The 22,232-nt window shown below is 39.1% G+C and overlaps 1 protein-coding gene across 1 annotated transcript; it reads left to right on the plus strand.

The window, feature by feature from the left end:
• Positions 1 to 1,896: 1,896 nt before the first annotated feature.
• On the plus strand, positions 1,897 to 20,758 carry Rtcb (RNA 2',3'-cyclic phosphate and 5'-OH ligase). Its single transcript, XM_027941191.2, has 12 exons — positions 1,897 to 2,069; positions 3,762 to 3,840; positions 4,345 to 4,412; positions 5,835 to 5,934; positions 7,481 to 7,637; positions 9,526 to 9,682; positions 12,139 to 12,298; positions 13,833 to 14,008; positions 14,650 to 14,838; positions 15,478 to 15,588; positions 17,130 to 17,249; positions 19,692 to 20,758. Exons 1-12 carry the CDS (start codon positions 1,977 to 1,979, stop codon positions 19,797 to 19,799), a joined length of 1,518 nt encoding a protein of 505 aa, XP_027796992.1. The 5' UTR covers positions 1,897 to 1,976; the 3' UTR covers positions 19,800 to 20,758.
• Positions 20,759 to 22,232: the final 1,474 nt, after the last annotated feature.

Genomic DNA, 22,232 nt, shown 5'->3' on the forward strand with positions numbered 1-22,232 from the left:
CCAGGAAGGAAATGACTCTTAATCCCACAGCTACTGTAAACCAGGAGGGAGAAGACAAGGCACACCTTGTGCATTACTTAGGCAGAAAGTTATCTTTTGGGAGGCTTCTGGGACACAGAGCGAGGCCTGTTAAAGGGCTGAATGAGGGGGGGAGGGATGGGTGTGTGTGTGTGTGTGTGCGCGCTATATGTGGAGGGGCAGGGGTTTGACTGTGAGTGTGCGCATGTTGTGTGCCTGTGTTTATAAGGTTCTAGGGACAAGAGCTGGCATGAACTTCTGACCAAGGCGTCAGAAACTCTCAAAGTCTGTATTTGTATGGGTTGTTATCTGTGCAGATCTTACAGCTCCTTCGAGTGTTTCCCCCACCTGCATGTTGGATTTTATGTTTTATATTCACTGTTACCATCCCCTGTGTTAATTAAAATTGTTTTCTATCAATGTCAATCTTTTTTTTAAAAATTATTTGGGAGATTTCCTGTCCTGAATGTATTTTAATAACATATGTCAAAGAAAAGGAAAGGATTTAGTTTAACACTAACAAAAAAACTGAGGCTATGCAGATATCAAGGCTTGATTTTAAAAGAGTTCCTTTTCCTCTTAAAACTTTCTGGTGAGAGGGCAACTATAGGACACTCTAGAGGTCAGTTTGGGGATGTTTCCCCTCACCACTCAATAAAATGGCAGCAAAAAGTACTGGACCTAGACAATTCACAGTGGATCATGATAGTGTCAAAGCATCAAATAAATGGGGTGAAACTGGGGCAGAGGAGGAGAGGGGAACCAGTGTGAACAATGTACGAAATTAACAGAAACTACAAGCTGCTTTTGCAGGCCTTACAGTCTAGTTGGGAGGCAAAGGTGGAAGAAAGCCACTTACCATCAGCCAAGCCCTATGCTGGTTACTTTTTTAGTATCATGTAATTTAATCTTCAAAACCATTCTATGAGGAATTGTGATCCCATTTTATACATGAGAAAATAGAGACTAAAAGGGATATATCACACAAAGCTAGAAAATAGCACAGATAGAAACTAAATCCAAGTCTTCCTGACTCCAAAACTCTTGTTCTCAACCTGAGGCAGCGCTAGAAACTGAAATCACTTAGAGCTTTACTTATCTCAATTAGCAAGAGATGTTGCCTTTAATAGCACCATCATAAATGGGTGCAGTGTGTGCCTATAATCCAGCTACTGGGGAGGCTGAAGGTAGGAGGACTTCAAGTCCAGCCTGTGCCACTCAGTGAGACCCTGTCTCAAAAAACAAAACCAATCAAACAAACAAGAATAAAAGCATGACCGTAGAAGATTTAATCACCAAAGAAGGCCGAATGGGGAAGCCCAGACCATCCATAGGGACACTGGCTGATTCATCTTTGTTGCATATTTCTGGCCTTGAAAGGTGTCCCTATAAGTGTTTGCGGGAATAAATGATAAAATGTCACGTTTCATTCTTTGGGATGCTCTTTTCTACCAAAAAAGTTACTTGATGTATATCCACAGATTCATTATGAGACATTACAAATGTTCAGGTGTGGTGCTTTTTCAAACAGGATTGTCTTTCTCAGCTGCAAGCATATATTTTCCTTTCACTGTTGGGGATGTAAACTCCAAAACGAAGTATTCTATAGAGCGACTGGATCTGACTCGGATTCAAGGTGTTTTCGACAGCTGCTCAAAAACACTTCCAAAATGAAGGATAACTAGATCATAGGAAACATTAACTGGATTTAGCTTAGCTTTCGCTTAGATGTAGCTTGGCTGAGATCAACTCATAAAGCAAACTCCAGAGGGCGGTCTAACAAGAAAAAAAAGCGATTGCTGCGAGGAGTTTCGAGCCTCGGCGCTCGCCGTCGCCGATCGTGCGGAGCTGATCGCGCCTGCGCGTTGAGCGCCAGAAGGCGTGCTCCGCGGAACCCGACAGCGCGGCAGCTTCTCCTCAGAGCCGGACGCCGAGCGTCTGCTACTGTTGTCGCAGCCATGAGTCGTACTTACAACGATGAGTTACAGTTCCTGGAAAAGATCAATAAAAACTGCTGGAGAATCAAGAAGGGCTTCGTGCCCAACATGCAGGTGAGACGGGGGAGCGGGACCCGGCGGCCGGGCCTTCCCTATCCCGGGCGGCGTCTCGGCGACCGCCTAGATCTCCCCGAGCCTCCAGACCCCTCCCCGGGGCCACTCCCCTAGCCCTCCCGACTCCTCCCCCGACCCCTCCCCGAGCCCTCCCGAACCCACCCGAGCCCGGGTCCGCCCCCGACCCTGCCCTCCCGAGCCCCTCCCCCGACCCCCTTCCCACCCCTTCCCCGAGACTCCCGAATCCACACGAGCCCGGGTCCGCCCCCGACCCTGCAGGCTGACCCCCTTCCCCTGCCCTCCTCGCTCCATCTCGGGCAGGAGAGGTCCCGCGACCACCGGGACCAGCGAAGCGGGGCGCTCACGGAGCGCTTTCGCGGGCGTCTGAAGATGCGTCTCGTGCGTGGTGCTCAGAGACCTCCGCGGGCTTTCCGAGGCGCGGGGGGAGATGCCAGGACTGGAACTCCGCTCCTCTGACGCGTGCTGACCGCTCTGCGCTCCGCCAAGTCTTTAGCGCTCCCTGCTCCATGTTGGTTCTCCATCAGTGACTCCCTTCCTCCCACCCGTCAGGAGTAGCAAGGCAGGGTTGGTTGGTCTTTGCTCTGCGCTTCGCAGGGGGCCCTGAGGATCAGCTCTCCGGACCCATCTAGTGAGATGCTCAGCCGGGGCCTGACGTCCAGTTTACTTCTTTCTGTGCCAAAATCATGATGGAGACCCGGGAGCCCACTTCTAGAGTGTGAAAGGCTGAGCTTGCTGTCTCTTAGTGTGCTCATGGCTTCCATTAACGTGAAGGACAAAGCACGTGAGGTTTTGGTACCTGTGGGTGACAATTGCTTTGAAACCCTCTAAGGTGCTGTGCAAGTGTCCTAGGCTATGCAGTCCTGTGTCCTGGTAAAAAGTTCCTAGAACCTTTCCACTCTTTTAATCAGTGTCAAAGTTATCAAATGACCCCTATTCACACACAGCTTTAGCTACAAACTAAGGAGAAAAAAAGCCCACGGTGACAAAACAGTGCTGTTTTCCCTCTTGATGGGGGCAGGGTGTTCATTTGTTTATTTTAATTGGTGAATAAAAATCATACATATTATGGGGCACCATATGATGTTTTATTACACACATGTGTTGTATAATGTTCACAGTAAATTTATCTTGTCCCCTCAAACAGAACAGTTTTTGAGCATTGCAAATTACAGGTTGAATATCCCTTATCTGAAGTACTTGGGACGGGAAAAGTTTCAGATTTTGGAGGGTTTTTTTTTTTTTTTTAAGAGAGAAAGAATTTTTTTAAATATTTATTTATTTTTTAGTTTTCGGTAGACACAACATCTTTATTTTATTTTTTATATGGTGCTGAGGATGGAACCCAGCACCCCGTGCATGCCAGGCTATCGGGTTACTGCTTGAGCCACATCCCCAGCCCCAGTTTTTTTAAATTTTGGCATATTTGCATAAACTTCACTGGTTGAGCAGCCCTGACCCATACAATTCAAAATACTCCCAAATCTGAAACCCTTTGAACATCTTTTAGACTTTGTTAGGAGTTGGGGTTTTTTTCTTGCTTGAGCTAATGTAAAAGTTTTACAGAGAATAAAGCAAAATAAAATAAGTATTATATACTATGTATTATGTCCAGTGTGCCTATACTTCACGGACACATGCTTAGAAAGCATTTTTCCTTTCCTTTGGTACCAGGTTGAAGGAGTTTTCTATGTGAATGATGCTCTGGAGAAATTAATGTTTGAGGAATTAAGGAATGCCTGTCGAGGTGGTGGTAAGTACATTAGCATTTCATTTGTTGTATTACAAATATCTGCCTAAACCTGTGGCCTGAATAAATGGTAATTGTCAGGAAATGATCAAGACTTATAGTGAGGGACTGGGGTTATAGGTCAGTGGTAGAGCGCTTGCCTAGCATGGGTGAGGCACTGGATTCGCTCCTCAGCACCCATAAAAATAAATAAATAAATGTATCCTGTTCATCTACAACTTAAAAAAAAAAAAAGACATAATGAGACCAAAGTCCTGAATTGTGATCACATTGTTAGCCATTTGCACTTAAAGGATTTGGAGCTGGGTGGGCCTGCTTTGTGTCTCAGCTAACCCTTAAATAATAATATCAAAGCTACCACCATTAATCCTACACTATGTGCCATACATTTTAGGTTCTTTACATAGATTATTCATGTAAACATGTAATACAGTCTAGAAATATGAATGTAACTAATGCTGAAAATCAAACATATCTTTTTTTCTAAGACTGACTTTTTGCTTTCAGGTGTTGGTGGCTTTTTGCCAGCCATGAAACAGATTGGCAACGTGGCAGCCTTGCCTGGAATTGTTCATGTGAGTTAGATTTTAGAACTTCAATCAGTTATATTTCTTGTCTGAATTATGTTGAATGGATGAATGACCATTCCTAACTCAAAGTGGTGTCATCTAAACAGTAACCTTTGAGCATATAGTACTAACCATGAGATCTAAGAAATAATTGGGCCTGGCTAATATGTCTCAGTTTCTGGTTGCCTTTGGCTCGAATCTATAAGCATTTGATAACCTTTAAAGTAGTTTTTATGTTTTCTTATTTCTTTGTCATAGAAACATCATTACTCCTGCATTAGTCTACCATAACATTGTAGGTTTTGCCATGGCCCCATTTAAGAGAATACTTGGGGAAGGAATAGAAAGAAAAAGTTTTAAGGATTGGGACACTGAAATGATGGAGAGAGAACGTGATAGCTGTTCTGGACATGACTGAAAAAGAGGGCAGGGGCTGGGGTTGTGGCTCAGTGGTAGAATGCTTGCCGAGCACATGTGAGGCACTGAGTTTGATCCTCAGCACCACATAAATAAGTAAAATACAGGTAATTTGTCCATCTACAACTAAATAATATATTTTAAATAGTTTTAAAAACAAAGAGGGGCTGGTGTTCTGGCTCAGTGGTAGAGCGCTTGCCTCGCATGCATGAGGCACTGGGTTTGATCCTCAGCACCGCATAAAAATAAATAAATAAATAAAGATATTCTGTTCATCTACAACTGAAAAAGAAAAAAGAGACGATGGCAATAACAGATGGAAGTGGGTAGTATGAGTGGGCCCCACCATAGTCAGATATTCAGATTTCACCTAAAGGTACATGTGGAAAACAGATCCATTTAACAGACATTTTTTTTTTAATATCTTTATTTTTTTTATTTATTTTTATGTGGTATTGAGGATTGATCCCAGTGCCTCATGCATGCGAGGAAAGTGCTCTATCACTGAGCCACAACTCCAGCCCCTTTGAGTCCTTCTTCATGCCAGTTATTATACTGTGCTGTGAAGAGGTTGAAAAGGCACGGTTTGTGCATTGTCTGTGATATTCATAGATTACTTAAGTTCTAATGGCCATGTAATGGATATTTACCTCTTCTTAACTTGACACAACTGTGATTTGTCAATGTCATCCTTGAGCTCACCTTTAAAAGGTATTAAAATATTAAAGCTACGTATGGTTCTCCTGTACCTGTTAGTCTGAGGCTTTTCTGTCTTAGGTTTCCTTAGATAATAATTAGACTTTTACCAGAAAGTTTTTTTGTTTTTTGTCTCACTGTATTTAGTTTTGTGATTAGGAGTTCTTATACCTAATTTTCACCAATAGAATTTTGTGAAAAAAATCTTGATCTTGGGAAAGCTCAGCCTGCAACCTGAGAAACAGTATCAGGCCCATCTGGCAACCAGAGTTCCAGGTTAAAATAGCTACATTTCACTGTGTGATTCTCTTCTAGCGATCTATTGGGCTTCCTGATGTCCATTCAGGCTATGGGTTTGCTATTGGGAATATGGCTGCCTTTGATATGAATGATCCTGAAGCGGTGGTATCGCCAGGTAAGTGTGTAGTTTCTCTCCATCGATCCTACTCTTTTAAAACAGAGCACTACTTTTTTTTTTTTATCTCAGTCTTGTATTCTGTGTGTGTGTGTGTGTGTGTGTATGTATCTGTCTATCTACATGCACATGCATGTGTGCACACCTAGGATTCAATCCAGGGCTTTACATGTGCTAGGCAAGTACTTTTGCACTTAGCTGTAGCCACAAACCTTTTTTAAAATTTCATTTTCAGACAGTATCTTGATAAGTTATCTAAGCTGACTTTCAAATTTGTGATCCTCCCACCTCAGGCCTGTGCCACCACACCCAGCCTATTATTACCTTTCCTCTTGTTTACTGAGAAAATTGGTTGTAAACATTCAGAGACTATTAAAACATCAAAAGTATACATTTTTAAAATTTTTTGGACACTCGCTAAAATGCCAAATGCTATTCAGACATTGGCTACCAAACAAAACCAAAATATTTCTCAGCTAATTTTATATTCTTGTAGACAAATGAGGTCTAACTGTGTCATTTACCACATAGCCTTGTTATGAAGACCGAGTTCATGGGGATGTAGCTCACTGAAAGAGAGCTTGCCCAACAAGCCCAACCAGGTTCAATCCCCATATACCACCAAAAAAAAAAAAAAAAAGATTGAGTTCATCCTTGTGAAATACTTAGGCAAGTGTTGAGCACACAGCAGGTACTTGGTAAGCATTTGTTCTCATCGTTTTATCTGTGGTCATTTGTAGTTTATACATTCAGGACTGCTGTAGCTACGGAGTATGTTCAGTAAAAACATTCTACACCAGAAGTAAAAGCCTTACTTTCAAAGGGTCTGAGTGAAAAATGAACACAGAGTCCTACCCCAGCAACTTAGCGATGTCTCAGAAATTTTTTAAAAATAAATTTTCTTTTTAATGAAAAGGACTGGGGACATAGCTCAGTGATAAAGCACTCGTGGGTTCAGTCCCTAGCACCAAAAAAAAAGGAGAGGGGAGGCAAGCCAGGAACCAGCAAAACCAAAAGTTGGTTATTTCAAAAGACCAATAGAGCTGGGTCCAGGGGTACACACTTGTAATCCCAGCTACTCAGAAGGCTAACGCAGGAGGATCGCAAGTTCAAAGCCAGCCTCGGCAACTAAGGCAGGTCCTAAGCAACTTAGCAAGACCCAGTCTCAAAATAAAAAGGGCTGGGGATGTGGCTCAGTAGTTAAGCACCCCTGGGTTCAAACCCTGGTACAAAAAAAAACTAATAGGATCTATCAACCTCTGATGACTAATTAAGGGAAAAAGAGTGATGCTTTACTCATTTTTATCTTGATTTTACTTGTTACTGTTCATTGCTGTCTCCCAGGCCCACAGTATATATGTTACTTTACATTATTTCAATGTCATCACACTTCACCCCTCAGAGAACTAATACATTAAAATATGGTAATCTTAAAAAGAGTGGGTATCTCTTTAATGCTAGATTAATGAAGAGAAACTGCAGGTACGCATGACTGTCTGATCACCTGGATTTACTAATATTTGACCAGCTTTTCTGTATTTTGTAGGTGGTGTCGGATTTGACATCAACTGTGGTGTGCGCTTGCTGAGAACCAATTTGGATGAGAGTGATGTCCAGCCTGTGAAAGAGCAACTCGCCCAAGCTATGTTTGACCACATTCCTGTTGGGGTGGGATCAAAAGGTGTGATCCCAATGAATGCCAAGTAAGAGCACACATTTCCCAGATATGGAATGGGAGAGAGAACAACCATATGACCTCCAGCTTCATTTACAGTGTAGGATACTCGAGATGGGGAGTACTCAGTCACTTTCTGGAAGTAGAAGTGAACTGCTTTGTTAAGCTTGAGATCCAGCCCATTTGTTAGAGTGGATGCTAGTCAACTGACGTTTATTACAATAGTCTGTGATGTGGCTATTTATAGTAGAGTAATTTCCACTAACATTTTTGAGCAGTTCTTATATGTAAGGCACTATGCATTGTATTGTTTCTTGTAGACAATAACCCTCTTATTATCCCTGCTTTACAACAAGGAACCTGAGGTTAAGAAAGATAATAAGCTTAATAAGTGATGTAGGGATTCAAACCAAAGAGCCTTTGACTCTTCAGAGGCTATATTCTGAATCCCACTGCCTTTTGTCAGTGAACCCATTTATCCAGTTTTCTTGTTGAATGCCAGCACTGAATGTGCTCTTCAACTAAGTAGAGAATTAAGTGTAACTGCCTCTCAGGTGGCCATTAACTCTACCATACTGTTTCATAAATCCTGTAAAGCAGCTCACCTTAAACTTTGCAGAGAACTTCATTTTCAAAATAGTGTGTTTAACAAGGAGAGTCAAAGATGTTTCTTTGCCACCTTTGTTGTGTCTTTAAAATTCATGTGACTTTTTCATTCTTTTCAAAAATTTGTACACATTAATATAAAAATGTTTTTAGCTATTGCCTGTTTTGCAACTCCCTCCCACTAAAAACACATGGAGTAAGATGACAGTTCCATGTTTTCACATGGTCCCTGACAAGTAACCTCATTTTGAGAAGCTTCCAAGTAACACAGATTAATTTCAAGCATCTTTACAAATGTTTTAGATAGAAGTTTTGTTGTAATAAATATGTTAGTTGAGCATTGTGGTTCAAGCGTGAAATCCCAGCAAGTTGGGAGGGTGAGGCAGGTGAATCATAAGTTTAAGGCCAGCCTGGGCAACTTGGACCCTGTTTGAAAAATTAAAAAGAGGGCTGAGATTGTAGAGCACTTTCCTAGCGCATGTGAGGTGCTGGGTTCGATCCTCAGCATCACATAAAAATAAAGATTAAAAAAAAAAAAAGAAAGGGCTGGGACTCAGTGGTAGAGTGCTTGCTTAGCATGTGTGAGGCACTGAGTTTGATTTTCAGCACCATAAATAAATAAATAAAGATCCATTGACAACTAAAACTATTTTTAAAAAAGAGAAGGGGGCTGGGGTTGTAGCTCAGTGGTGGAGCACTTGCCTCACACGCTTGAGGCCCTGGGTTCCATCCCCAGCACCACATAAAAATAAACAAATAAAAGTAAAGATATTGTGTCCATCTGCAACTAAAAAAAAAATATTTAAAAAAAAAAAAAAGAGAATTGGAGATGTGCCTCAATGATGGAACACCCTAAGATTTAAAAACAAGTTTGAAATAGACTGACAATCTGGGTTGGTAGGGAAAGGAACATTGAAAGCTGTAAATTGTTATTGAAGGCATGTATCTGGTAAAAGTATTGGTAGATGGTAATATCTGATTGAAATTATCAATTTTCTTTGCTGGATCACCACTTCATAGGATTGAGGATAAAAGAGGCAAATCTAAAGTAAGAAAGACTTGACAGAGCTATGTGAACATCAAGTATAACTGCAGTCATGTTGAATTAGGCCTTCCCATTTTCATATTGCAATTATTTATGCAACTGCTTTGCTCAAAAAACTAGAGTTGCTAAGCATGAAATTCAGCGTGAGCCAGGTACATCGAAGATAGTATTTGCATCATGTTCCTCTGCCCTTTGAGATGAGGTGTTTTTTAGAATTGATGTTGTTTGCTGTGAAATGAGTAACACTTTTTTATTACTCACCCAGAGACTTGGAGGAGGCCTTGGAGATGGGCGTGGACTGGTCCCTAAGGGAAGGCTATGCCTGGGCTGAAGACAAGGAGCACTGTGAGGAGTATGGAAGGATGCTGCAAGCTGACCCCAACAAGGTCTCTGCAAGGGCCAAGAAAAGAGGCCTTCCTCAGGTAACTTACTCTGCAGGGGTGACATGTTAATTTCTCATATTTTATTTTAATTAAGGGATGAAATCTGTTATCTTTCAGTTAGCAAAAAAACAAACATATCCTCAGGGTTTTGGTTGTGGTTTTGGTTTTTCATATAACTTTTTTTTAAATATTCTTTTTAGTTATACATGATAGTGTAATGTATTTTGACATATACATACATGGAGTATAACTGCCCATTCTTGTGGTTGTACGTGATGTGGAATTATACTGGTCATGTATTCATATGTGAACATAAGAAAGTTATGTCTGATTCATTCTTCTGTCTTTCCTATTCCCATCTTCCCACTTGCCATCATTCCTCCCTGTCCTATCCAGTGAATCTCCATCCCTTCCCACTCCCATTGTCAGTCAGTATCCACATATCAGAGAGAAACATTTTGCCTGTGTTTTTGGGGGGGATTGGCTTATTTTATTTAGCATTATAGGCTCCAGTTCCATCCATTTACTGGCAAATGCCATAATTTTATTCTTCCTTATGGCTGAGTAATATTCCATTGTGTATATGTACCACATTGTCTTCATGTATTCATCTGTTGAGGTCACCTAGATTGGTTCCATAGCTTAGCTATTGTGAATTGAGCTGCTATAAACATTGATGTGGCTATGTCACTGATTTTAAGTCTTTGGGGTTAATGCAAGCAGCAGGATAACTGGGTCAAACAGTGGTTCCATTCTCAGTTTTCTGAGGAATCAGTATACTTCTTTCCAGAGTGGTTGCACCAGTTTGCAATCCTACCAGCCATGTGTGCCTGAACCTTTTCCCCACATCCTCACCAACATTTATGTTAATTGTATTCTTGATAATTGCCATTCTGACTGGAGTGAGATGAAATCTCAGTGTGGTTTTAATTTGCATTTCTCTAATGTTGAACTTTTTTCCATATATTTGTTAACTGATCATATTTCTTCTGTGAAGTGTTCATTCAGTTCCTTTGCTCATTTATTGATTGGGTATTTGTTTTTTTGGTGTTAAGTTTTTTGCGTTCTTTATCCTAGAGATTAATGCTCTGAATGAGGTGAAGGTGGCAAAGATTTTCTCCCACTCTGTAGGCTCCCTCTTGATTGTGTTCTTGATTGTTTCCTTTGCTGTGAAGAAGCTTTTTAGTTTGATACAATCCCATTTATTAATTCTTGATTTTACTTGCGCTTTAGGAGTCTTGTTGAGGAATTTGGTTCCTAAGCCAACATGATGGAGATTTGGGCCTACTTTTTCTTCTAGTAGGAGCAGATCTCTGGTCTAATGCGTAGGTCCTTCATCCACTTTGAGTTGAGTTTTGTGCAGGGTGAGAGATAAGGATCTAATTTCATTTTATTACGTGTGGATTTCCAGTTTTCCCAGCACCATTTGTTGAAGAAACTATCTGTTCTCCAGTGTATGTTTATGGTACCTTTGTCTAGTATCAGATGACTGTTTATGTGGGTTTGTCTCTATGTCTTCTATTCTGTACCATTGGTCTGCATTGTCTGTCTAGGAGCCAATACCATGCCATTTTTGTTACTATACCTCTGTACTATAATTTAAGGTCTGGCTTTGTGATGCCTCCTGCTTCACCTTTCTTGCTGAGGATTGTTTTGGCTATTCCTCAGGGTTTTTTGTAGCATATAAAAAAGAATGTGAATCTTTTTATGTATCATTCTAAAAAGCTATTAGAAGTTTGCAGATGTTTATAAAATAAAAAAAGATTGCCAGGCCCAGTGGTGCATATCTGTAATCCCAGCAACTCCAGAGGCTGGGGCAGAAGGATCACAAGTTTGTGGCCAGCCTCAGCCTCAGAAAATTAGCAAGACCCTATCTCACAATAAAAAATACAAGGATTGGGGATAGAGCAACACTGGGCTCAGTCCCTAGTACCATAAGTAGATGATAGATAGAGGAGAGAGAGAGATTTACCAAAAAAAAAAAAAACCCAAGAAAACCTAAATGAGGCAAACTCTAAAGGTTCTTCCAGCCCTGCTGTTCTCTATAATTTATCTGTTGGCTCCAGTTATGGGATATATTATTGCAGCAGTTGTCCATGAATTTATAAATGTTTTTAAAATCATTTGAACTTGGACCGTATGTAGTAATCAGCATTCACTAGCATTCTTCCCAGAATTTGAAACTTTCTCTTCATGTTTAAAATGTCCCATGAACCACTTAATGGCATGACTTTTTTTGATGAAGCTCTTTATGTTTGTATACTTCAAGCATCTAATAACACAACAGACTTCAGGAGCTTGGTCTATATTTTTTGTTGTTCTTGTGTGGAATATTGTTTTAAATGAAAGCATTTCTAAGGCTTGGAATTTTTTGTTACATAAAACACTATTTGTGTGGTTATTTGTTGTTCATTTGTTTTTACCTATTTGCTTTTTAAATTGATTTTTTAAAAAAACAAGAATAGAACCTCTTACCAGATATTTTACTTTTGCAGTTGGGGACCCTAGGAGCAGGCAACCACTATGCAGAAATCCAGGTTGTGGATGAGATTTTCAATGAGTATGCTGCTAAGAAAATGGGCATCGACCATAAGGGACAAGTGTGTGTAATGATCCACAGTGGAAGCAGAGGCCTGGGCCACCAAGTAGCCACAGGTATATAAAGTACTTAATTTTTTACTTCATGCCAAAATGTACATTTTATAGGAAACTATGTAGAGGCTTAAGAAAACTTAAACCTGGAACTATACTTCATGGATTTTTATCCCGGCGCCCCTAATTTGTAACCTTGAACAAATTAAATAACTTCATTAGGACTTAACTTTCTCATCTGAGAAAAATGAACATATTTAATTATTTTTGTATGATATTGTCACGAAAGGTTAATAAATAATATGTAAAGCACTTAAATCAGTGCCCCAAACATAGTAAGCACTCAATAAATGCTAGCCCTAGTTATTATGTTTAACTTAAGGGTTACTGTTGGCTCTCATGCCAAAAAGAGCAAAAAAGATTTAAATTGCAAAGTTGATAAAGAATGCATTCATTCATGTAGTAGATCCCTACTCTGCAAGATTAGGTATTATGGTAGATTTGGTTATGAAATAGGCAGATACTTTATCCCAGATTTTCTCATGAAGGAAAGATCATGTTCATTTAAAATAAAAGTAGGGGGTAAAATGTAGTAATTGATAAAATATTATAAGAGACACAAATACAGTGAGTTTAGGAAAAAGATTTCAGAGATGTCTTCAAGGGCACAGTATTTGAGCGGGGCTTTGCAGTGTGAACAGTCACACCTAGGGCCCTCGTGACAAGAAGACAGCATGAACAAAAGCAGGAAGCCAGAACATGGGTCACTTTGGATGACTTGCAGAGTGTGAAAGGATTAATAAATGTATGAAAAGGTAATTGGACACATGGAAATTACAGCATTAAATTTCATGTTATAGTTCAACTTTGTATTTACATTTTATCCTGTGAGAATTTAATAATTTGGGCCAGCTTGAACCTTTATTTTCTCTATTAGCTGTACGAAACCTTAACCAGTATTTCAGAACTTTCTGCTGAGCAGTTCTCTGTATTTTATCATGGATTTGATTTGCATACATAGCTAGCAACTCGTCTCCAGCTCTTTTATATATATATATATTTTTTTTAATTGTTGTTATAGATGGACACAATACCTTTTTTTTTTTTTTTTTAATGTCGTGCTGAGGCTCAAACCCAGGGCCTCACACATGCTAGGCAAGTGCTCTACCACTGAGCCACAACCCCAGCCCCTCTTTTTTATATTAAAGCACTAAATTTGTTTTTAAAAACCATGATGGCAATAAAATGTATTTTACTCCTTCTCGTTCATTCATGTATTAGGAAAGGAATAACTAAGGCTATAATGTTACTGATTATGTGCACATATCATTCTCATTACAAGTTCTAGTACACACACATGTAGTCTTTGTGTCCCACACAGCTTGTATCACTGAAGTCTGAAAGAGGAGATTGTTGGCAAATGTATCTTGATTAAGGGAATAGATGAGTCAGAAGCACATTATAGAAAAAGTTTTACTGTTTTTTGTTTTTTTTTTAATAGAATGGGTTTGAATGTAGCCTACCTTCTGCAGTAAATCTGAATGATTTACTTCAGGAAACCTAACTGGTTTGGGCCTTCTTTTCTCTCTCATTCCAGATGCACTGGTAGCTATGGAAAAGGCCATGAAGAGAGACAAGATCATAGTCAATGACCGTCAGTTGGCTTGTGCTCGAATTGCTTCTGCAGAGGGTCAAGACTACCTAAAGGGAATGGCAGCAGCTGGGAACTATGCCTGGGTCAACCGCTCGTCTATGACCTTCTTAACGCGTCAGGTACAGTAAAATAGGTCTCTTCTGAGTTTTTCATGATAAAGTATAGTGTAGTCAGATCAAAGCCTATAGGGTTTGGTTTGGAAATGTTATGTCCTATTCAAAATACTGGAGAAGCATCTAAGAATTTGGTGTGTTCTTAAACTAAATCAGTATCCGGCAGTCCTGGAGAATGAAAGAGGAGGGCTGGGGCTGTAGCTCAGTGGTAGCGCACTCGCCTCACATGTGGAGGGTACTGGGTTCGATCCTCAGCACCACTGAAAATAAAATAAAGTTACCATTTCCACCTACAACTAAAAAAAGTATTTTAAAAAAAAGAAAAAAGAGAAGCCAAAATTATTGATAGGATTTTCCTTGAGTCTCAGAACATAAGTACCATTCACTGAGATTGAGAAGGCTGGGAAGAAGCATTTCTAAAGGATGGTATCAAGAGGAACCAGACAGCTTTTTAATCATATATGGAATTTATGGAGTAGAGTGTGGTCTAAAGCAGTTTTTTTGTCCTTTTCATGAAATTAATACTACTACCATTTTTGGACTCTTTAATCCCTCACTCCCTTCAGGAACAGACTGGCTGAAGTCAGTAAGATAAGTTCTGAAGTGCTGGTTCTGACTACTTTTTTAACTTAAGCTTTTTTCCTAAGGCTTTTGCCAAGGTCTTCAACACAACCCCTGACGACTTGGACCTGCATGTTATCTATGATGTTTCTCACAATATTGCCAAAGTAGAGCAGCATGTGGTGGATGGAAAGGAACGGACACTGTTGGTGCACAGGAAGGGATCCACCCGTGCTTTCCCTCCTCACCACCCCCTCATTGCTGTTGATTACCAAGTATGTACCCCTGCATTTGTGTTTTTTAAGCAATAGGTCATAATTTGACTAATTCTGAATATGGATGAAGGAAAGCAGCAGTTGTGAGAAAGTAATCTGTTCCCCATGAGAACAGGGATCCCCTGTCTTTGAAGCAGTGACCCCTGGCCCCATCATATGTGGTTGCAGTGTGCTGTCTAAAAAGTGCTGCACTAAGTGTATTCTACTCCACTAAGATGATCAAAGCCTTCATATTTTTAGAAGAAGGATAAAGATTAAACTCAGTCTGTTTCATTTCCTCTTACTCTTTTGGTGTCTGCCTGTGGTAGAGTTGGAAAGACCGTTAGCCTGTTCTCTCATTTTGCATATGAGGAAACAAAAGCCAAAAGAGGGCAGATACTTGCTTAGCATGGTTCTAGTAACAACTTGTCTCTACACTTTTGGATTTTGCTTTGCTCTAACATTTAGTCTGGCTTCTGTGTCTTTTCTGGTCCTCACATTTTCACTCCCTTGCTCTTCCATTGTCTCCCTGTTGTCAAAGAATCAGAGTAGTCTTAATATAGTTGTAAGAGCAGTGTGTTCAGAGGCCCAAGTTTCTCCCACAATTCTACAATGCAAGAGGAACTTAAATTTAACATTTTTTATTTGTGTGATCCTCAGCTCACTGGACAGCCAGTACTTATTGGTGGCACCATGGGAACTTGTAGTTATGTTCTTACTGGCACTGAACAGGGCATGACTGAGACCTTTGGAACAACCTGTCATGGAGCGGTAAGGAAAAGAAAATTTCCTTAAAAATGTACTTTTTGGGTTAGTTGTTATTTTGCATTTTGACAGATAAATGCACCTGATTGACCATTAGTAAATTTAATATTTGGGCTTATTGTGGCTTCTATTTAGAAATTATTTCTCACAGTATATACTACTTAGTGAACTGACTGAAATCACCTAGTATCTCATCCTTAGGCAGGTCATGGTAGGGACAGGAACTGTTCTGCAAATCCAGAAAATCCATACTGGGACAATAAGCTTACATTAGTTGAGTTTATCGTAATGGTTTATAAGTGACATAACTGTAACCAATGCAAATTCACATCACAGCTTATCTCAGAGATTCCCTAGACCTGCTCTTTTGCCTAATTTAGTTCTTCCTTTTGTGGTCCCATTCAAGATTCAGGGCACATGTTCTGTTTTCACCACATTGCCTTTTATCTGCAAAGCCAGGGATCAGTGAACTTTTTCCATTAAGAACCATACTAGTAAATATTTTTATGCTTTTTATATCATGTGTTCTCTGTACCAGCTGTTCAGCTTCCATTTAGCACAAGAGCAGCCAAAAGTACTATTTAAATAGACATTTCCAACAAAACTTTACTTACAAAAATAAGTGCTGGGTTAAACTGCAGTTTGCCAACCCATCTTCTGAATGACTGTGCTTAGCCAGTGTTGGAATGGGAAATAGAAACTGTATACTGTACTTTCTGATAGGACAGACTGTCACATGTATATTTTAACCCTGCTCTTTTCTCTGATTATTTCTCATTTCCAGCTGCCTCCCACTCCTAGTTTAACCAAGTGGTTCTCAACTAGGCAGAACTTCCTACCAGCCCCTGGGGACTTTGGCACTTTCTGGAGGCATTATTGATTCTCGTGAATAGAAGGAGGCAGAGTGCTACCAGCATTTAGTGGTAGAAGCCAGGAATGTTGCTAAATATCCTACAATGCACAGGACGCCCCACACCAGAGCTACCTGGTTCAAAATGTCAGTAGTGCTGAGGTGGAAAAACTTTCAGATCACAACAAAGAGTTTTTATGTTGATAGACACTTTTTACAGTTAATTCACATATTAAATAGAAGTACTAATTAACAATAGTTAGAAATATGCAAAACTGGTCTGGGTTTGTAGCTCAGTTGGTAGAGGGTTTGCCTTGCATGTGTGAGGCACTGGGTTAGATCCTCAGCACCACATAAAAACAAATAAAATAAAGGTATTGTGTCTGTCTACATCTAAAACATATTTTTTTAAAAAAAAAAAAGAGTGAGAGAGACACACAAAGCTGAATTTTTAAATACACAGTGTTTTATAAAGTAGATAAAAATTTATTTTCCAAAAGGATATGATGAGGTTTTTAACACATAATATGGTTGATAGAGTTAAAAGAAATATTGTTTTTTAAAATCTTTTTAGTCTTAAAAATAAAGGAGAAAGCATATAATCATAAGGTTTTAAATAATTGCTTAGATCAAACATAAAATCAGCTCAGAATTTATAAACTGAAGTTAATTCTGTCCCCATTCCTTTTCATTCTAGGGCCGTGCATTGTCCCGAGCAAAATCTCGGCGTAATTTGGATTTCCAGGATGTTTTAGACAAATTGGCAGATATGGGAATTGCAATCCGTGTTGCCTCACCCAAACTGGTTATGGAAGAGGTGAGTGAAATTTTGATAAATATGTAGCATCAAACCATTTCTGATGACTTCAGTTTGCTTTCTCTTCCTTGATTCATCTCATTTCAGTATTGTCTTCTCTTTTGTTTGGATTGGAGATCAGTTTCAAGCCAAGTCCATTAAAAGTGATGTTAGCTGTCTACATGGTAAACTTAAAAATAGTTTGAGCTGACCTATTGTAACTTGGTTTTTGTAAGTTCTATACTTAAGTTTCAGTTTAAAAGCAAGTTTTGGGAAAATGTTTAGAGAAACAGTTTTGTTTTATTCATGAGTAGGAAAGCTTTTGTTTAAATTATGTTTGTGTGTCTGTATGCATATATACATACTTGTTAGAAGTAACATGACTTCTTTCTTAAAAATTTAAGAGAAAATTACAGTCATTCAGAAATGGCCCTAACACAGCTATCACCTCTTCTTTTAGAATATTGATTGCCATATTTTTTCCTAAATCCTTTGCCCCCCTTTTTGGTAGTCCTGGGGATTAAACCCAAGGCCTCACCTACCATTGAGCTGCACCCCCACTCCTTTTTATTTTGTTTGGAGACAAAAGTCTCGCTAAATTGACCAGGCTAGTTTTAAATTTGTTATTCTCTTGCCCCAAATTCCTGAGTAACTGGGATTACAGGGGTACCCTACCATTCCTGACTCCTAAATAGTGATTTAAAGCTAGTTACAATTGCAGTTTACGAATTCTGTAGTCCCTTTTTATATTTAGCACATTATAAAATTGAATCACTTTTTAGTCATTTCTGAATATTCTGCCAGCTGAGTACCTTGATTTCTGTACATATAAGTATCTTCTAGGTTTTTACTACTGTAGGTTATAATGATTTTCTTTCATGAAACTTTTCTTGGTCTTAAAATAATTAGAATGAAGTCTCAAAAGTAGAATTACTGAGTCAGACAAAGCCTTCTTTATAATACTTAATTTCTCCCTGTTCTTAAGAATAATACATGTTTAGTTTAAAAAAAAAAAAAATATATGAAAGCAGGTGACACACACCTTTACTCTCAGTGGCTCCAGAGGCTGAGACAAGACTACCACAAGTTGGAGACCAGCCAGGCAGGGCAACCTAGCCAGACCCTATCGCAAAATAAAAGGGCTGCAGTTGTAGCTTATCGATAGAGCACTTGCCTAGCATGTACAAGACCTGGATTCAAATCCCCAGCACTGCCAAAAAAAAAAAAAGAGAAATACAGAGAAAACAAAAACACCTAGACTTCAACCAACAAGAAATAATTTGCCACTGTTGGTTTTTTTGGTTGGGTATTTTTGTTTGTTTGTTTTCTTGAATAGCATGAATAGCATCCTTACTAGAGATCTAGGTGCTTAGGGATAATACAGTGAACAGAACTGACATGTTCCTTTCTTGTGAACTTACCATGTATTATGCTTTAAAGACCATATAAGTGCTATACAGTAAAAATGGAGCAGAGGAGGTGTATGTTTCAATAAGAACAAGGTGAGAAAGGAAAGAGGGATTTTGCACTTGAGTACACCAGAGGGAATTCCAGAGGCCACAGTGGGAAAGTTGTAGGAACTGAAAAGGAATGAGAGATGCACCAGAACACTTTGTACAGAGCCCTGTGGGGGTTGGTCCAGGAGGCCTAGCCTGCTTGTGTTGACATAAATAGAGACAAAGCAGGGATGTGAGGAGATGAATTCTGATGGTGACAAGAGGATATGGGTAGGGAGGAAGGGTGGGGGCCTTGCTAAAAATTCACAGAAGTAAATTGTGAGTGCATACACACACATCTACATAAATATTTTGGGGTAGTTATAATTTTGCACATGTTTATATATGAATTTATTAACTTTCTCTCGCTATAAAGAAAAAGTTACTAGTACATGTTCATTTAAGAAATTTGGATAACTACAGAAATCCATAAGGAAAATTCAGATTACCAATGATTCTACTATTCAGAGATAATGTGTTTGGGAATATATGTTTGATTTAATTACATTTACTGCCTTTTTTTTTTTTTTTTTTTTTGGTAGTTGTAGATGATTCTTCTTTTATGTGATGTTGAGGATTGAACCAGTGCCTCACATGTGCTAGGCAAGCGTTCTGCCACTAAGCTATAGCCCCAGCCCTGCTTTTCTTAATTATACAAGCAATTTGCAATCTTTGGAGAAGTTTTTAATAAAGAACAAAAACAGTGTTTATCTCACTTTCCCAACAATGACCTTACTCAGTTTTTTAATCTTTGTTTATTTGATAGATTAAAAAAAAAAAAATCCTACCCTCAGCTTTGTTTTAATGTACATTTGTTTAGTACATGAAACTGAAAACCTTTACATTTCTTTATAATACTTAATTTTTATATTTCATGGTTGAATTATTATAAAAGCATTAAGTGGAATGGAGTACTTTTAAAGGTCCCCTTTTCAGTACACTTACAAGTTTGATTCTTCCCCTGCAGGCTCCTGAGTCCTATAAGAACGTTACAGATGTGGTAAATACCTGCCATGATGCTGGAATCAGCAAGAAGGCCATTAAACTGAGACCAATTGCTGTTATCAAAGGGTAGAACCTTGATGGGAGCCTCTGGACGCCACTGACCCTCAGTGAAGTGGCTGTGGACTGCAACACTCTTCAGACGTCAGACTTGAGACTTGGCAAGTTCAAAGTGTGCTGCTGAAACTGTCCATGCCAAAATGGCTGCTGACCCCAGAGCCAGTGTTGTGAAATAACTTTCCAGAAGGGGGACCATCTGGAAAGGATGAAAGTGCTTCTTCCTCAGTAGTCCCATAGACTTTTAGGAAAATCTTTTAGGGGGAGGTATCAAGAAACTCCCTTTAATCATCAGAATGAACTAACTCCTTCACACCAGATTCTGTTTACATCCTAATAGGTATAATGAAGAACATTCTATTAAATATAATATTGGAATGTTCTCTTTTTTCCCCTCACTTTGTTCATTCATTGACTCATCTACCAACCACCCCTGCACTAAACAAAATCTAAATACCCCTCTTACCTGCAGAACACCCAGGGCTTGTAGTTAGGACACTGGATGATTAAATAATGAAACATGTTGAGGAGGGCATGTGTGGAAGTGTAAGAATAGAGCCCAAAAGAGAAAATAATTTTTAAAAGCCTTACAATTGCATACTAAAGACAGAGTTGCCTGCAGCATCGTACCTGTTATCTGACTTAAATTAGGTCCAACCTGGCAAACTTTTTTTTTTTTTTTTAAGTAATGCAATTGCATAGCAGCAGCAAAAAAATAAAACTGAAAACCTTTACATTTCTTTATAATACTTAATTTTTACATTTCATGGTTGAATTATTATAAAAGCATTAAGTGGCCAGCTGCAACATTCACAGTTGCTCTTTGTTGATGGTCTTATGTCACCTAATTGGATTTTACATTATGTATGGTGATGTCTCAAAGATGTTAAAGGACCATCATTATAGGTTACTAAGACCTCGCTTGAGTCCAAACATAAAATAGAAAAATCTAATAAAGTTGCAATATGTTGTTTACATTTTGTGTGTAATATTTTATACCTTAGAAAAATTAGCATTTATACTAATTATAATATTAGTATTATAATTAGTGTTGCTATCTTCTGGTTTTCTCCCTGGATAGTGTTGCTATCTTCTGGTTTTCTCCCATCCTAAAAATGTTCTTTCCAGAACTTACCCCTCAGCTTATACTGAAAAACCCCCATGGATATCTTCTAGATCCTGCTGTTGGGAGGGGAAAACAGACTTCCTCTTAACGGTAGAGTTTGAAAGTTATCAATAAATAATTAAGTCTCTGTGATAATTATGGGTGACTCATGCCTTTAGGCTGGACCAGCAACTGTTGTGGCTTGAGGATGCAAATCCACAGTGAAGCTGGAGGACCCTGAAAGATGAGAAACAGGCTTCTGGCAGGGTGTGGGTGCTCTGAGGTGAGGCAGCTTCGGGCCTCTGCAGGCTTCCTCTAGCTGGGCTTGCCTGATGTCTCATTCAAAATGAATTCGAAGCAAGGACTCCTCCCAAAAATAATGTCAGTGCAGGAAATACTGTAGATCATCTTATAATACGTAAGTTGAGTTTTATTAGATGCTTTGAAAGGTGTGGTGAGGTCAGGTGAAAAAGGGAAATGAAGGGAAGAATGGTTTATCCAATGCAGTTTGCTTCTTTAATAAATTTTTTCTGTATGTAGCATTCTTCAGCAAACTTGGCACTATCTATGATCATAGAAAGCAATATTTTGATTCAAAAAAGGTACATTGTTTTTCTTTTTTAATATTTTTTTAGTTGTAGATGGACATGATACCTTTATTTTTATTTGTTTATTTTTGTGTGGTGCTGGGATCGAACCCAGTGCCTCACTCATAGCTAGGCAAGGGCTTTACCAGTGAGCCACATCCCTGGCCCTGTTTTTCCTATTCTAAAATTATTTTACCAAAAAATAAAATGTTTTAAAAAATATATAATAAAATAATTTTCTCATTTGGGAAAAGTCACTAAAATCTTCAGCCATGCATGGTGCCCTACACCTATAATCCCAGCAAGGCTGAGACAGGAGGCCAGCCTATGCAACTTAATGACATCCTGTTTTGAAAAGGGCTGGGCATGTAACTTGGTGGTAGAGCACCCTGGGTTCAATTCCTAGTACCACAAAAATAAATCTTCAAATGAAACTGAATTAATCGGCATTTTTATTGCCCTGATGTGAGGAAGAGTTCATACCTTTGCACAGCTAGGAATACCTTTGAAGTATCTGTTTGATTCCTTCAGTTGTGAAGGGTGATTGCTATTACTGGGCACATCCTTGTCCTTTTTTTCTTTATTTTTTGTAGTGCTGGCAATCACATCTAGGGCCTCATGCATGCTAGACAAACGCTTTACCACTGAGCTAAATCCCAGGCCTCTAAAGTTGGTTTACAATATTCCCAGAAGTACTTATAATCACACTGCTAAAGGTTGTATCATTCATGTTATCAGCATGTGAATGAAAAAAAAA

Source organism: Marmota flaviventris, chromosome 3 (genome assembly GCF_047511675.1).
Source record: "Marmota flaviventris isolate mMarFla1 chromosome 3, mMarFla1.hap1, whole genome shotgun sequence".
Lineage (NCBI taxonomy): Eukaryota > Metazoa > Chordata > Mammalia > Rodentia > Sciuridae > Marmota > Marmota flaviventris.

What these genes read in the sequence shown, in the direction of transcription:
- Rtcb (XM_027941191.2), top strand. Translation starts at nt 1,977, where the DNA reads ATGAGTCGTACTTACAACGATGAGTTACAGTTCCTGGAAAAGATCAAT. An exon ending in GAATGCCTGTCGAGGTGGTG is followed by an intron (nt 3,841 to 4,344) that starts GTAAGTACATTA and finishes TTTTGCTTTCAG; the next exon opens with GTGTTGGTGGCTTTTTGCCA. An exon ending in GGGCCACCAAGTAGCCACAG is followed by an intron (nt 12,299 to 13,832) that starts GTATATAAAGTA and finishes CTCTCATTCCAG; the next exon opens with ATGCACTGGTAGCTATGGAA.